General features: G+C 36.0%; 1 protein-coding gene and 1 pseudogene across 1 annotated transcript; one reads left to right on the top strand and one right to left on the bottom strand.

Annotated features, from left to right (window-relative positions):
• Window positions 1-3695: 3695 nt before the first annotated feature.
• strip1 (striatin interacting protein 1) lies at window positions 3696-12820 on the bottom strand. The gene is made up of 21 exons (XM_051095267.1): window positions 12660-12820; window positions 11734-11803; window positions 11545-11619; window positions 11318-11452; window positions 11113-11233; window positions 10962-11030; window positions 9546-9652; window positions 9321-9448; window positions 9049-9231; window positions 8354-8574; window positions 8210-8275; window positions 8068-8131; window positions 7878-7949; window positions 7727-7801; window positions 7550-7647; window positions 5411-5537; window positions 5097-5197; window positions 4907-4973; window positions 4723-4827; window positions 4430-4634; window positions 3696-4336 (listed from the first exon to the last, which is right to left on the bottom strand). The coding sequence occupies exons 1-21, from the start codon at window positions 12762-12764 to the stop codon at window positions 4089-4091; spliced, it is 2442 nt and encodes an 813-aa protein (XP_050951224.1). The 5' UTR covers window positions 12765-12820; the 3' UTR covers window positions 3696-4088.
• Window positions 12821-15233: 2413 nt separating this feature from the next.
• Window positions 15234-17843, top strand: LOC127153414 (myosin heavy chain, fast skeletal muscle-like; annotated as a pseudogene).

The raw sequence follows: 17843 nt of genomic DNA on the forward strand, positions 1-17843 counted from the left end.
TTGGCTGAGCTCCGAAGTTCAAGGTCGGTGAACTCTGACCTGCGAATTCTCATCACGTGAAACTGTCTGACCAACAGCAGATCGATATGTCAGCGTGACCTCGTAGCTAGTGATGAGAAAAACGAACCGAATTCTCTTTTAATGCTTAATAGTGTTTAATATGCATTAATAAAAAAAAAAAAAAAAAAGAGTTGAAGTAGATTACTTTTTATGATGGGTGTCAAACTGCAATAAAGTTAAGAAATAATACTAAATGATTCTGAAGTTTATATAAACATATAAAAAGGGGAGAAGCGAACCTTTTCGAAGCTTCGCATCAGTTGAACCAAGTGCTACGCAAAATGATTCGATTGATTCAGTGATTAGAAGCGCTCGAAACACCACAAGTTTGTGAAGCCTGCTGGTCAAAAGTGCGAGTAATAGCACCACTCAACGAACATTTCAAGTCAGAACTGGATTGACACGTAGAAAATCAACGTCACATAAACGTACCACATGTACGTTCATTTGTTTCAGGGAAATAAATGTCACGAAACGAACATGGCGATACGTATTTCGCATCTTGCCAAAACGTTCACACTGGTGCGTTTTCGTCATGACATCAGAGATGTGCCACAAACACTTAGAAGATCTGCTCCTGTAAGGCTTGTTTCATATTAACAGCTGCTGAAAAGCCTCTTGGTTTTATGAATATACACTTGCCAAACATTTTCACCTCTTTTGTTATGCTGATGTATTTAAATGACCTGAAACTGCCACTCAGCACAATTCGTTGGAACAAATAACAGCATTATTCTTATTCTTACATTTTATATTTTACATATTTTGTTTGTATTAATGCATTAATATATTGTTGGGTAATATAATAAGTTGTATGTATTTTTCTATATTTCTTTGTCGACTTGATATTTTCATCAGTCTGCAAGTGAAGAGGTCAGAGTTTGTGAAAGAACACTGAGAACATGAGTGCTCCAGATTCCTGCAGATTGGAACATGAAGATCCTGAAGAACAAAGAGGTTGTCGTTTATTCTTTTTTTCTTATTCAGGTGACAGATAACCTGTTATTGGAGGTAACTGACTACAAGTAATCTGGACTAATCAGATTCTAGAAATTAAGTACTTGTAATTATATTACACTCTTAAAAATAAAGGGGCTTCACAATGCCATAGAAGAACATTTTTTTGTCTAAAAGGGTTCATAAAGAACCTTCAACATCTGAAGAACCTTTCTGTTTCACAAAAGGTTCTTTGTGGTGAACTTTCACCACAAAGAACCTTTTGTGAAAGGTTCTTCAGATGATAAAAAGATAAGAAAGAGATGGTTCTTTAAAAAACCTCTGACTGAATGGTTCTTTGTGGAACCAAAATGGTTCTTCTATAGAATCGCTGTGAGGAACCTTTTAAAGCACCTTTATGTTTTAGAGTGTACATTTTAAAATGGTCATAATCTGATCACAATCATTTTTTTATAGATTACATATTCACACAATAGCAGTGAATTATTCATAATTTATTGATTCTGAATTAATTCTTTTTCTCCCATAAATTTTCCTTTCTAAATATTTTACACGAGTTATTTTGATTGGTTTTATTTTAAAAAGAGTTAATTAGCTGAATCTGATATTTTTATTATTTAGTGAATTGCTTTTCATCCAGTAAAAATGTTAAATTACATCTAGAAAGTGTCAAAATCATGTCACTTCCAATGCTAATGCTAATTTAAATAATTTTTTCATTTAATTTTTCATTTTTGGTTAATTTTATGGTAAATGTAGTCATGTGGTTGATCAAAAAAATATCTTAGTAGTTTTTACCTAAAAAAACATGAAATTTGTGGATTGGAGAATGGTGGGATGGATAAAAATGAATCTTTGTTATTTTCTTATTAGACCTAATGGAAGAAAACCAGCAGAGTGAAGAACTGAGTGAGGCTGAGGAGGAACATCATCATGACAAAGCTGGAGGAAAATGCTTAAGGTCCTCACAAAGTAGTATTTTACAGAGAAGAAAAACATCTTTCACCTGCCCTCAGTGTAGAAAGAGTTTCTCAAACAAACAAAGGCTTACACTTCACAGTCCATAGTGGAGAAAAGTCAAACACATGTGATCAGTGTGGGAAGAGCTTCACGCGAAAAGTATACCTTAAAGAACACATGAACATCCACACTGGAAGGAAGCCATACACATGTGATCAATGTGGGATGAGTTTCGCCATAAAAATATACCTTTGGAAACGTGAAAATCCACACTGGAGAGAAACCACATACATGTGATCAATGTGGGGAGAGTTCAGCACGAAAAGAAAGGTACACAAGAAAGTCCACACTGGAGAGAAACCATTCTAATGCGATCAGTGCGGGAAGAGATTTGCACATTCAAACACTTTTAAATCACATCTACGCTATCATTCTGAAGAGAGACAATTTTACTGTGATCTGTGCGATAAAGTTTTTTTTACGGCATATACACTGAAGGCACACTTGAAAGTTCATACACAGGAGAAGCCTCAGATGTGTTCTTTGTGTGGAAAGAGTTTTAGTTATCTGGGTAATCTAAAATTGCACCAGAAAATACACCGCGGTATGAAGGATCATATGTGCTTTGATTGTGGAAAGACAGCTTCCAACCTGAAGCAGCACCGGAGAATTCGCACTAGAGAAAAACATTTGAAGTGTTCATACTGCGACAGGAGATTCATTTGGTCAGGAGATCTGAAAAAACATGAGAGGATCCACAATGGACAGAAACCTTTCACATGTGATCAGTGTGGGAAGAGTTTCACACATAGAGGAGGCCTTAGGGTTCACATGAAAATCCACACTCCAGAAACCACACATGTGATCAGTGTGGGAAGAGTTTCACATGAAAAAGAGCATTTCACTGCATCCACAAATGTATAAAATCAGCACAAAGAGATGAGATAGAGTAAAAACATACCGACTCAGCGCACAATCTGTAATTTTCTTTGTGTTTGTAATCTTGTATTGCTGATTTACTGCACTGACGCCGTAAACGTCATTTGGCGCGCTTTTGAAAATACCGCCTCGCGATGACGTCACAGACGCCGGCACGCTCACGAGTCTTCTGATGCGAGTCTCTTTTCTATATTTTCATCAATTATAGCGCTATTTGCGCGTTCTTTCTGGTGGTTGTTAAAATCATTCATGGCTATGGAAGTTGTTTGTCATACAATAACTTTGATGACACTACAATTAGTGTAAAAATAGATAGATAATATTTTCCTATCCTCCCAACATACTGAATAAATGGTCAAAATCATATTAAATTAATTATCTGAGAGCTTTGTCAAATTATCGAATTGTATCATTTTTTAGTATTGATACTATAATAGAAAATTGTGTAGTTGAATTAAAATATCTGATAATTTTAACTACAAAACATGGGATTTGTCCTTAACCTACATAGGACAGTTGGCTTGCAGAATGGATGGATGAAAATTAAACTTTTGTTATGCTGGTTTATTGATGTTTTTGTTGAAGTGAATGATATTTTTAACTGGAATACATTTAGCGCAGCAGGCAATAATGTGAGGAACATTAACCTTTGTAAAAAAAAATGTTTTGTAGTTTTGGTCTGACCACATGAATCATTAACCTGGAAAGTTCTAATAACCCTATTTCTGGTGATTTTACATAATTTTTACATTAAAAATAAATGACAAGAACAAACAGCATCAATAAAGAAGATGATTGTATTGCATTTAGTACTTACATATAAAGCCATACAATGAAAAACACATCAAAACACTCCAGGATAATTACAGTCTTTCACAATAACATCAGGTTTAATATTCAGTTGCATATAATTAATATTCAAAAGCAGCAGAAATGATAAAATAAACATAAAAATGACCTCTTAGCACCTCTGACTAACAAAGTTCCCTTTCTAAGAGTCAAAATCGCAGGTTTACTACAGACGCGCCATTATATTACACAAACAGACACGTAGGAAATGGTCCCTGTTGCTGGACTCTAGTAAGCGTAGTGTTGTTGACAGAGTTTTACTCTGGTAAAGGTTATTTTCACAACCGCTGTAGTGAAGAGGCGCCGAAACACATGACAGGCGTTCACTGCAGGAGTTCTTCCCAGGAAATGGGTTTGGAAAAGACCTCACGCTCCAGCCAGAGGTCGTAGTTCATTTGGAAGTCTTCCGGAAGGTCGATCCGCTGTCCCAGCACGCTTTGCAGGCAGTTGTCCACTGGGAGGAATTCGGGGTTGCTCTGGTTCTTATCGTAGCGGCGGCTGTTGAACCGTTCGATGTTGGCACGTAGGGCACATTCTTCTGCTTGGAAATCCCATGGGCGAGCGTCCAAGTCTGCTGTCAGAGACATGATTTGTTTAATTCTGACACTGGCAATCATTTATTGAAGACCGCTTACATTCAACACCAGATTATTCTCCTACTCACCGTTTCCGTAAGCCCAGTCATCGTTGAGGCGATGGCGCACTTTCTGGTATATTGCTGACATGGTTTTCATGTTGCTTTTCCTCCACTGACGTCCCAGATACTTTGTCTGGACTTTGAGCAGTTTGAGCACATAAAGCTGCATCATGGCCTGCTTGACCTTCAGTGCTCTCTTCAGGATTGGAGCTGATTTGAACACCACCAACATCTAAAAAAACAGCAAAATTTGGACACTCTCTCCAAGTGCAATATGTTCTTGAAAGCTCTACAATGGATTTGTGTGTGAGGGGTCTCACCATGGTCCTGGAGTGCTTCCATTTGGTAAGTTTATTAAGGATGCGCAACAGATTAATACAGGAGAACAAGTTCCTCCAGCAGAACTGATTATTATCACCAGCTTCCTGTAATCAAAACACATCAAACAGCTCAAAGACTAGCTCAGATGAGCATTAGACACATTTGGGTGTGTATTCTTCTCACCAGACTCTCAGCGGTGAGCTCTGGAAGCTCATGAATGACGCAGTGTGGGAAATCCAGAGCTGAGATACTGCCAAAGAGATATGACAGATGTTACCCATAAAGCAATAAAAAGTGCATGGAACTTGATGTTTCAGGTCATTTTGAAAATGTTTTGAGAGTCTGAAATGACTAGAGATTGACAAAGGTTCACCTGTTTTTAGCAGTGATGTAGGACATGATGTTCTGGTTGAAGAACTTCAGGATCAGCGGGATACAGTTGGCAAACACCAGATGCTGTGCCATGTACTCAAACTGCAGCAGAAAACCTGCATTTTACTATTGCACTTACGGTGCAAGCCAGACCTCACTAATTAAAATACTTTTAAATGTCTCAAATCACATTTTGTATAATATAACGATAATATAACTGGTTTGTGTGAGAGTTAGATGTAAGGTATGCTTAGGCTACAAAAAATATCTGGACAAGTTCCTCACAATCAGCTTTGAATATGTGTGTTTATATACCTGATAGACATGGTTGAGTTTGAAGTGTTTCAGCAGCAGAAGCAATATGGCTGAAATGGCTTTGACAATGATTTCTTTATGGCGATTCACATCTACGCCCAACTTCATACTCTGAAGAACCGTAGTGCTAGAGAGAGATAACAGACAGATGTTCAAACTATGCATTCTTAATGTGCAAAATTTGCAGCAAATTTTCTGTGAGCAAATAAACTCCATTGTCTACTGTCAATAGCTTAAGGATGTATGAAGAATTGCTCACACAAAAGTCACTTTGAAACCAAGCAGTTTTCTGTTGTTTAACGTGGCAAATTCACTTGACCAACTTAAAATGAGGACAATTTGTTTGGGGAACTTTTCCAATTGCATGGATTCCTACTGTACTGAGTGGATTTCACCTGTGAAATTTTGCCAAGCAATGTCTGGTGTGACCACCTGTTTTAAAAAGATACATCTATAGTACAAGATAAAAGTTTTTGAACAGTAAGATTTTTAATGATTTTAAAGAAGTCTCTTCTGCTCACCAGGCCTGCATTTATTTGATCCAAAGTATTTTTACATTACACATTATTACAAAAATTTACTATTCAGAATAACTGCTTTCTATATGAATATTTTAAAATGTAATTTATTTCTGTGATCAAAGCTAAACTTCCAGCATCATTGCTCCAGTCTTCAGTGTCACATGATCATTCAGAAATCATTCTAATGAAATAAATTCTAGAAATTAATACTTTTATTTAGCAAGGATGGTTGAAACTGATCAAAAGTGATGGTAAAGATATTTATAATGTCACAAAAGATTTCTATTTCAGATAAATGCTGTTCTTCTGAACTTTCTATTCGTCAAAGAAACCTGAAAAAAATCTGGTTTAAACATAATAATAATGTTTTTTGAGCAGTGAATCAGAATATTATGATTTCTGAAGGATCATGTGCCTGGAGTAATGATGCAAAAAATTCAGCTTTAAAATTACATTTTAAAATATATTAAACTAGAAAACAGTTATTTTAAATAGTAAAAATATTAAAAAAAAAAAAAAAAAAAAAAAAAAGTACAAATTTTGCTGTACTTTGTATCAAATAAATGCAGGCCTGGTGAGCAGAAGAGACTTCTTACTGTTCAAATACTTTTGACTGGTAGTGTATGAAAAGTGATAATATTCTATTCAAACATTTAGTGACATTTTAGTTTCCACTCTGACATAAAACTTGCATGGATCTATTAAAATTACTGTCCATGAAATTTTGTTGAGCAACGCTAAATGTGACTGCACCTTTAGTAAAAATACATATTTTTTTTAAAAAAAGGTAGAAAAAACAAAATTACAGGTAGTTAATTAATAACTAGTTATATAAACATAACAGCAACTAACAGAAATAAAAAACAAAACTATATAGACATAAAAAAAACTAGTAAAATGACAAAACCACAAAAAAATACCAAAAAAAAAAAAATTAAGAATATCTGATTTTAGGTACACAAATATGACAAATTTGTTACCCTGGACCACAAAACCAGTCATAAGGGTCAATTCTTTGAAATTGAGATTTATACATTATCTGTAATCTGAATAAATATGCATTCCATTGATGTATGGTTTGTTAGGATAGGACAATATTAGCTGAGATACAATTTAAAAATCTGGAATCTGAGGGTGCAAAAAAAAAAAAAAAAAAAAAAAAAAAAAAAAAAAAAATTGAGAAAATTTTCATGTTTACACACTCTGAAACTTTCGCCATTTTTGCATTTAAAACAAACAAACAAACAAACAAAAAAAAAAAAACACATACAAAAACTGTGCAATGCCCTTAAGACTGGTTTTGTTGTCCATTTGTCAAATCTGACCAATCACAATCATGTACTGTAGAGAGAATCCATTAATATTTATAACCCAGGAGATATTTTTACAGCATCTGATGACAGGAGCTCACTGTTGCCATGGTAACCCTGTTGACTGGTGAGGGGAGTTTGTGTTTGGATACGATTCACCAATTCAGCTTCAAACACAGACTCACGTTGTTAAAAGTCAGTTGACTCAATCAGATCATTAGCTTGCAAGTTCCATTCAATAATCAATCAGTCTGACTGACAGAAAGCATGACTACATCTGCAACTGCTCTGTTTTAACAGTGTCTTACGGCATTTCCTCGGGCAGCACGTCCGCCAGGATGTTGATGGAGTCGGTCTTGGCTTTAGATGTGGGAGCAGCAGCCAAGAGAATCTTCAACAGAGCAATCTGAATACACACACAAAGCCTATCAGTATGAGAACAGCTCAAATGCAGTGGGGCTAGTGTGCAAGTGACAGTTTCTCACCATATATTGTGGTAAACTGGGTAAAATACCCTGGTATAAGAGCTCTGTGGCACACAATTCCAGCTCCTCCTCACCCTAAACACAAACACAGAGTGTGTTAAGCTCATCTTCAGACATCATATTGCAGCTCTATCAGTATAGAATAACTCACGCCAGACAGCGGGGTCTTCTGATACTCCTCTTCTTTAGAGATCTGGACCTCAGCGATGGACACATATTTGTGCTGAAATGAACACAAACTAAATGTTACAGATATATATGGATCATGTGGTAAATGTGCATAATATGCATGAGCGGGTGGAGTTATGTTAATGAGCCACAGCTTATGCAGTGCTAATTACCTGTTTGAGAGTTTTGATGCTTTCATGTATAGGTCTGGGCAAACCAACCACTGTATCCGTGTCACTGCAACACAAACGCAAACATGCATCACTGCGGCTCAAAGGAAACAAACCAAATCGAGCTTTATAAAAACACACTCACTTTCCCAGCGTGTAGCCAATGAATTTACTCCTGCTGGATTCCAGGAAGTTTTCAATATCCTTTTCCCTTTTAAGACAAAACAGAATTTGTATTTGAGAAAACCATCAAATAAACTATATCAAACGGATGAAATAGAGTTCCTACCTGACTTTCGGAGCCCACGGCAGACCCTTGGGAAAACAGACCCTCTCAGAGGGAGGATGCGGAATGGGCGGCGGCATGACCTCATCGCGCTCCAGCGGGAAAGGCTCCGCCTCCAGAGAGTTGTCATTGTCGTCGTTTTCCTCTTCGTCCTCGCGAGCGTCATCAGCTTTATATGGGTCCTTCTCGTTAAACGCGTCCAGATTGTCCTGCTTTATAAGAGCCTGAAGAAAGAAGAATTGTTTTATTTTTCCCTAAAATCCACTTATAATGTTTACACAGTGTGATCCTGGACCAAAAAAAGAGTCATAAGTAGCACGGGTGTGTTTGTAGCAATAGCCAAAAATACATTTATATGGGTCAAAATTATCGATTTTTGTTTTATGCCCAAATCATTAGGATATTAAGTAAAGATCATGTACCATGAAGATATTTTGTAAATGTCCTACCGTAAATATATTAAAACTTAATTTTTGATTAGTAATTAGTAAGAACTTCATTTGGACAAAGGCAATTTTTTCAATATTTAGATTTTTTGGCACCCTTACATTACAGATTTTCAAATAGTTGTATCTTGACTGTCCTAAATACTGTCTTATTCTAACAAACATACATCAATGGAAAGCTTATTTTAAAAAAAAATTGACACTGAGGACTGGTTTTGAGGTCCAGGGTCACAATTATAATGTTTCTGTTACTTTGTGTTCTCTCCGGGCACGTCTCTGTTGCTGCTCGATGAGGTCTGAGGCGGACGCCGGTGGGGACGCGGCTCTCATGCTCCGCACCACACGAATGCTGTCCTCCGGCAGCGGTGGGAGACCCAGTGTTGCCCGTTTACTGACTTTACTGCACTGCAGCTGCTCGAACCCTCCAAGAGTAAACTGGAATGTGACAGGAAAAACATAGAAGGAAACTATTAACACATCAATCACTTGATGAGACTCGGTCAAAAAAATGAATGTTAACTCACCAGGATGGTCTTCCATAGCAGTAGCAGGACTTTCTTCATGGGGAAATGGGGCGCGTGGCCGCTGCAGAACTTGGTGACCATCCCGAACAGCATGACGGATACGGGCTCGTGGTTATAGAGAGGAGAACCTGACAGGAAACATTTGAAACAATTCTACTCATTCATACTCAACACGTATCTTTAGATAAACTATCACATTTTAGATCAGATAGGACACATGCAGACCGAGTTCAGATTTGAAGGTTTCTCTAATGGTTCTCCACTCTGGAGTATCTGTGGGTTCTTCACGCTGGATGGTCTCCACCATCAGATACATGATGTTCAGCAACACCCTGAAAACACACACATACACAGGGTTATGGAGGAGTGGGAGTGCTTCTTAAAAATAAAACCAATTAATCAACAAACAATTTCTACATGTAAAAAAAACAAACAAACAAAAAAACAATAATAATAATAAATAATAAAAATAATATTTTTTTGATTAAAATGTATCAAATGTAACAAAATGATACATTAATTGTAGCAAAATAATAAATTAAGATCTTTTTAAACTGACAAGTAAATAGACATTTTAATCTTTTTTTGTTTAAAAACGCAGTTAAATGCAACAATAAAATGAATCACTTTACAAATTGAGTTAAACGTAACAGTAAAATAATAAATAAATTACAATTTGACAAATAGTGATATTGAAACATTTTATTTAATTCTGGTTTAGAAACATAGATTAGTATAACAAATTTCAAATTGACAAATACACGTATTTAAAAGGTTTTTAATTTAAAAATGTTATTAAATGTATTTAAATTTTACGTTTTCAAATAAACAAATACAGTAGGTACTGTAGTTAAATATAACAGTAAAACTAAAATTATTTATTAAAGTCTATAAATAAATTATAAATAGTCATTTAAAATGTTTTATGTAATTCTTGTTCAAAAATGTAGTTAAATGTAACAAAAAAAAAAAAAATTAAATGAATAACTAAAATAATACATAATTAAATCTTTCAAATGAACAAGTACTGTAGCTACATTTAATACAATTATTTATTTTTAAAATTAACATGTGACCCTGGACCACTTTTTTAAATTGAGATTTATACATCACCGATGAAATAAGCTTTCCATTGATGTATGGTTTGTTATGATGTTATGTTGTAACAATATTTGGCCATGATACATCTATTTCAAAATCGAAAAAAAAAAAAAATATATATATTGAGAAAATCACCTTTAAAGTTGTCCAAATTAAGTTATTAGCAATGCATATTATTAATCAACAATTAAGTCTTGATATATTTGTGGTAGGAAATTTACAAAATAGCTTCATGGAACATGATCTTTACCTAATATCGTAATGATTTTTGACATAAAATAAAAATCAATAATTTTCCCCCATGCAATGTATTTTTGGCTAATGCTACAAATAAACCCCAGTTAATTATATGGTTATTAACAATAAAATAAATTAATATAATAAGGCTTACTTTTTTGAATTAAATGTTTAAAACATTAGCTAACTAGTGAAATGATGCATATTACCTTATTTTATAAAGCTGCATTAGCATTATCAGCTTTGAAACTTAACATTCTCTGCCCTATTACTCAACAAATAGTGTAAAGTGTGGCGTTGTACCTGAGGTCAGTGCTGTCAGCCAATGAAATGGCAGGTTTCCTGACCGCACTGCTGCATGCAGCACTGTTACTGCAAGACATTTAACACCCAGTTGAGTTACTTCAGTTTACAGATGTGAAATATGAATATTTGTGCGTGCAGTTCATCTCACTCGATCTCCATGTTAAGCAACTCCACTAGTGCAGTGAACGCTCCCACATCCAGCAGCAGGAACACATTATACCTCATCCAGTGCTGCACCTCCAGTTCTGAAGAACACTCACCGAATGTACCTGAAAATAGACAAATCAGAGCTTATTAACACTGTTTTTCCAATCTAACTGATGCATGAATAAAGATCGAAGACTGCGGTTTACCTTGAGCCATGTACAGGATGGCTCTGGCGACTTTTAAGCGGCGTTCTCTGCCGATCACATCCAGTCCGTCCAGCAGACGCATGGCATGAGCTCTGTGCTGAACCGAATCCAGTTCGGTCCATTTTTGATCAGGCACTGCAGAAACACATGAACATGATCTTTTGTAACATACTGATTTTATGTAACTATAGAACAGTCAAGGGAAAAATAAAGATCTCAACACTTACTATGAGTGTGGAAATCTTCTTCGAAGCATTTTCTGTTGAGTAGAAACTCTGGTCCCTCTGTGTAACTGTACAACTCTACAAACATACAGGATAACAAAATATCATTCTCTGCACTTTGTTAATGAAATGTGAAAGTGTTGTGATATTATTACAAAAAAAACAGCAGTAAAAGAACCAAACTGCTCTCACCTGACAGTTCAACTGTCCATTTATCGGCATCTGAATACTCAAACTCTAGGTCAGGAGCTTCTGATAAACCCTGAGCCACAAAAGCAACACATTAGTGTGTTTATCATTCATCTGTATGTTAAATACAGTCTAAGTCCACAATTTTTTAAACACTTAAGTAGTTTTAAAATGTACACTTTGTAATAATGTCAAATTAAATACATTAAAGTACACTTTAAATAATTGTATTAATACATATAGTTATGCATTAGAAATGTGTTATTATTAATATACTTAAATACATGACATACAGGTTTTGACAGAAATGACAAAAGTATATTTTTAGTTTAGCATAAAGATTTGGCAGTAGATTTTAACAATATTTCAAACACAATAGAATAATACAGATACATATAGATTTTTTAAAGTATATTAAATCCATAATTCGTATTTAAAAGTATGCTAAGGTGTACTTTTAAGACAGATAAAAGACAGGCAGACAGATATGTTAATATTACGACATCCTGCCGTTATGTAGGGTTAAACAACCAATCAGAATAAACACAACAGAAGAAATAAATCACAGCGAATCATTAAAGGCCAATGTTAATTACATTAATCAATCATCCACTGTGCTATTTATTAATGTATCTGTTCACTAATGATCATAAGATTGGTTTAATGAATATTCAAAAGCAACTGTTGTTTAATGAGTTTTGAGATTTAGTAATTAAACGTTGTTCATGGACCATTAAAATAAAATCTTTAAAAAACGAAACTCTTTTCATATTTTGAACTATCGTTTATTTAATTAGCGCTGTGTAGTACATTTATTGATTTTATTCTTTGAATGTTGCTGATGTTTATGCTAACACTGCTGTCAAAACACACTGCAAAACTGCAAATGCACAATCAAACGGGTCTAAACAGCTTCGTTTGACTCTTACCTCCGAGTCCTTCCTCTGGTTTCTGGTGAATTCGCCTCGCATTTTATTCGGCAACATTTGGTTCTGTTTCTGTTTGTTGTTAGCACTTAGACCGACACTCTCCATCTTCACTCCACTTCCGGCTCCCGCTCCAAACTCTCGCGTTACTTACACACATCTCGCGATTCTACAGCCTGAGGCGTCAACGGCTCTTCTCCTGACGTGATGTTCCAGACGGAGTTACAGATTTAATAACGATTTATTTCTTGACCTTGATTTCATATAATTAGTTATTTTCATTCACACAGCTACTTTTCATAATATTTCAGGGTACATGACGGTATTCAAGGTTAAATAGCTAATAATAAAACAGGGCAACTAACAAAAACTACATTAGTGATCAATATTACATTAGTGAACTTTATATGATGAGAGATGAGTGTTTAAAGGCTGGGTTCAAATGTTTAGCTACACAAGCTAGTACTTTAATACAAAATATAGCCTATTTTTGTAAGTTTGTACCGCATTATAGTGATGAATATGTCATTACATTTTATTTCGCTTAACATCTAAATACCACCCTGGTGAAAAAACCAGCATATGCTGGTAGGTATGTTTTGATGCTGGTTTAAGCTGGTCCTTAGCTGGTTCATGCTGGTCCTTTGCTGGTTCATGCTGGTCCTTGACCAGCAACATGACCAGCAAAAACCAGCAAAGGACCAGCTTAAACCAGCATCAAAACCTACCAGCATTCCAGCATCAAAACATAACTACCAGCTTACTACTTTTTTTTTCACCAGGGCATGCCTAAGTGAGAAGTTTTACCTCACCCAATACAATTTTGTTGATTTGTTGTGCACCTAAGCATAAAAGAATATTCTTACAGATCGTAAGAACTAGTCTTTCCTAATAACTCAAGTTACTTCAGATGCTTTTTTTTTGTAATACTTTATCAAAATGTGTTTTACCATATTATCATTTCACTCTCCAACGAGAATCTGGTGCAGGAAAGACTGTGGACACCAAGTCATCCAGTACTTTGCGACAATCTGGACAGTAGAAAGCAGAACCTGTCCAGGCAAAATGCTACACTAAAGAAACAGCATAAATACAGTATGAAGAACTATTCTTAATATAAATTAACTTATATGCCCTCCAGGGGTCGCTAGAGGATCAAATCACCGTTGCCAACCCTCTGCTGGAGGCTTATGGTAATGCCAAGACTGTGAGGAATGACAACTCATCTCGTTTTGTAAGTCAGTGAGGTCAGAGGATATACATTTTTGCATTTTGTTATACATCTGCAAAAAGTTCTGAATCATTTCTATCTCCTCAGGGTAAATTCATCAGGATTCACTTCAGATCCACTGGAAAACTGGCTACAGCTGATAGTGAAACGTGTGAGTCATGGTGTTTTGAGAGAAGTATGATTTTCAAATGGGGTGACACGAACTGCATATTCAAAGTCAATGTTTTATATCAAAGATATGCTGGAAAAGTCAAGAGTAATATTCCAGTTGTCTGCTGAGAGGAGCTATTAAATCTTCTACCAGTGACACAAGCCAGAGCTGCTTCAGTTATTTTGGTGTTAAAACCCATTGAAATGTCTTATTGCCAATAACATTTAGCTTTTGCTATAAATTTAACTTACAGTCTTGGATAAAAATAGATTTAAAAGCAACAAGACACTTTAAAAATTAATAAACTCCAGGGCACTTCAAAACCAACTGATGGTCAAGTAAAGAAATAATGTATAAGCTTTAAAGTGACCAAAAACACAGTTTGCTACTTGGTGGCTTCAAAGTGGTGTCGCGATTTAGCACAAAGGGAAATGTATATAAATAATTACAATTAATTATGATTAATTACAATTACTTTTATCAGCTGCCAGTAGTAACTGTAGCAGAATCAATTTTCCATCAACTAATCTGTTCGCTCAGCGAACATTCAGTATAATCTTTATATCAACTCTAAGAAATGATATTTTCTTGGCCACAGAAAATAACTTTCTTAAAGTACCACTGCATTAGAGCATGCAGCTCGAATCGGAATCGTAAAGGGACATTAATTTGCAAGGCAGAATCAGAATCAAAACTCATGTAATTTGTGCACAATAGTTTATTAACGAAGGACTAACACAAAATGAAAATACAATGCAGTAATACTGTACACAATGACCTGGGCTATGCGTGATAGGAAGGTCAAGGAAAGGTTTGTCTGTGAATGAATGGGAAAGTAGTCATTTCCTATAGCAGTATGTTTCTGTTTTAGAGAGATTTAAGTAGGGGGAGATTCTCTCTACATACTTGCAGGTTGTAAAGTTCATCTGATCTGGCCGAGGTATTCTGGTTGCCATGGTAACCAGTGGCCTGGTGGGCCATTGGGGACATCCCGGCAGCCAGTGTTGTGGATTGGGCGAAGGGGGTCTGTGATTATTTGTTAATTTAATGAATCATTGATTCAGCGAATCAAATGAACCATTGTGTGTCTGATTGGCCCAAACGCTACAGTGGATACAGACATAAGCTTCAAAACCAAGCTCCACAATGAGCATCTTGGCCAAACCCCAACATCCCAAAGGGTCAAAATGATTAATTTACTGACATTCCAAACAGAGAATCAGTTTATATCATCCAATACAATCTTCGCTCATTCACGAACGTGAAACACTGGCCATGGATAAAGCTATATTTGAAGATCAGGCCTCTTCTGAAAAGTGCAGAGACTGAGAAAGAACTGGCCTAGATGATGAACTATGGAAAAATGAAGGAGGATGTGGAAAAAGCACTGGCCAGAAGAAGGAGATTGAAGAGAAAATGGTATCACTCCTGCAAGAGAAAAATGACCTTGACTTCAAGTAGCAGCTGTGAGTATTACAGAGTTTATTCGTCTCACAGAGTTATTTGATATAACAAATTTCATGCCATTAAATACATACATCTCAATGAATAGGAAGCTAAGAACCTCTGATGCTGAAAGCGATGTGAAGGTCTTACCAAAAACAAGTTCCAGCTCGAGGCCAAACTCAAAGAGACAACTGAGAGAATGGAGGATGAGAAGGAAATCAATGCTGAACTGACTGCCAAGGAAAGGAAACTGAAAGATGAATACTCTGAAAAGATATTGATGAACTGGAGCTCACCTTGGCAAAAATGGAGAAGGAGAAACATCCAACAGAAAATAAGGTCACTACTTTGCCATCAATGCACAGCATAACATAGCAAAGAGTAAAACGTTTGCTTCATTTAGGTGAAAAACCTGACTGAAAAGATGGCCTCCCAAAAGGAAGCAATCGCCAAACTGACAAAAGAGGAAAAAAACTCCTCTAAGATGCACACCAGCAGATTCATGTTGACCTGCAAGCAGAGGAAGACAAAGTCAAAACTTTTTTAAAAATGTTTAAAAACAGAAAGGAATATTGAGATAAGTCAGCTACTCAGCAAGATTGAAGATGAGCAGTTTTTGGGATCACAGCTTCAGAAGAAGATTAAAGAACTTCAGGTAATTTTTTTTTTCTATTTGAAATCATGTATTAGATTTTATGTTTTCCAATAAACAGTATTATTTGCAATTATTCTTGCCCGTATCGAGGAGCTGGAAGAGGAAATTGAGGCCTGAGTGAGCTGCTCGTGCTAAATTGGAGAAGCAGAGACCTGATCCCTCCAGGGAGCTTGAGGAGATCAGCGAGAGGCTTGAGAAAACTGGTGGTGCCACTGCTGCCCAAATTGAGATGAATAAAAAGCGTGAAGCGGAATTTTAGAAGTTGCGGTTTTAAAGACAAGAAGAACGTGACCAGATTGCAGGATTTGGTCGACAAGCTCCAGCTGGAAGTGAAGGCCTGCAAGTGTCAGGCTGAGGAGGCTGTGAATGATGATTCTGTCAAAGCATAACCTTTCATGCTGATTAGATCGTCCTTTCAAACTTGATAGTGACAAACTCTTATAGCCAATGAGAAATTCTTTCAGCTTGTGAAATCATTTTGACCAATCTGGTTTGCTGAGGGCAGGGTTTTGGAGAAGGGGGCATGTTAACAAAATGACTTAAGTTAGCAAATACTTACTTTTGAGTCTTGATCGTACAAAATTTTATGAGTCGCTTGGTCGCAGAAAAAAAACATTCCACAGGAAGTGGCGAAGTCACTAAGATCATTAAGATCGTTGCTCTTAAAATAATACATCTTTCGAATCTGTAAAAACTCTGTTTATTTGTGTGCACTCAACGAATAACAACAAAACAATGTGCTTTTGTAAAATAATGAAAGCAAATGGTGCGCTATCTGCCATCTCGGTCTCAGTGAACGGAGTGAGCACAAAACTTCATAACTCTGGGTATTCTTGCCTTACAGACATGAAAAATATATCTATAGAGATATACAAATTCAATGAACCAACTAAGAGGGAAAAAAATATATTCTCAATCCATATAAAACATGCATACAGACGCATCATTACTGTGTTGCCGACTTCATCTCTTTAGTCAAAAACAAAGAACGTGCTAACTTATCAATAAATTATTAAAACATTAACACAGTCTCCTTGCTGTTTTCCCTGACACATTCATAATTATCTGCCGATGTGTGGTTGGCAAGCTTTTTTTGCGTGCACTTGAGCGCTTATTAGGCTATGTAGGCAATTAAAAGCTCATTTTTATGATTTATATGGTTTATTAATTAACTTGCGACTAAAGTCGACTAATTCTTAATGTAAAGGACTACTAGTCAACCAGAAAAATCTTTAGTCGAGGGCAGCCGTAGTGGATAAAGCCACTTAATGGTGCCTCTAATTCAAAGACCACAACCACAACTGTCAAAGAACTGGAAAATGTACTTTTCCCTAAAATTTAAACATAAAATCTGATATAAGTTTGCTGACATGTTATATGTCAACTATCAAATACAGAAATAGTGAAAACTACTACATAGCTAATCATGCAATCACATATTAACTAGTTTTTGGAGGGAAAAGTTAGCATTTTTGTTGTCAAAAACTTAGCAAACACAGTTAGGAAGAGAGTTAGCACATTTTCTAATACCAAATGAACTTAGCAATGAGTTATTCATGTAAACACAAGATGTGATAAGATCCTAGGATGCTAGTAGACCAATATTTGTTTTTACCCATTCAGGAGAAGCAGCGCACCACTCACCTGTCCAGGTACAGGAAGGTGCACAATGAGTTAGAGGAAGCTGAGAGCCAAGAGACTTGA

Source organism: Labeo rohita, chromosome 22 (assembly GCF_022985175.1).
Source record: "Labeo rohita strain BAU-BD-2019 chromosome 22, IGBB_LRoh.1.0, whole genome shotgun sequence".
In the NCBI taxonomy this organism is placed as follows: Eukaryota; Metazoa; Chordata; class Actinopteri; order Cypriniformes; family Cyprinidae; genus Labeo; species Labeo rohita.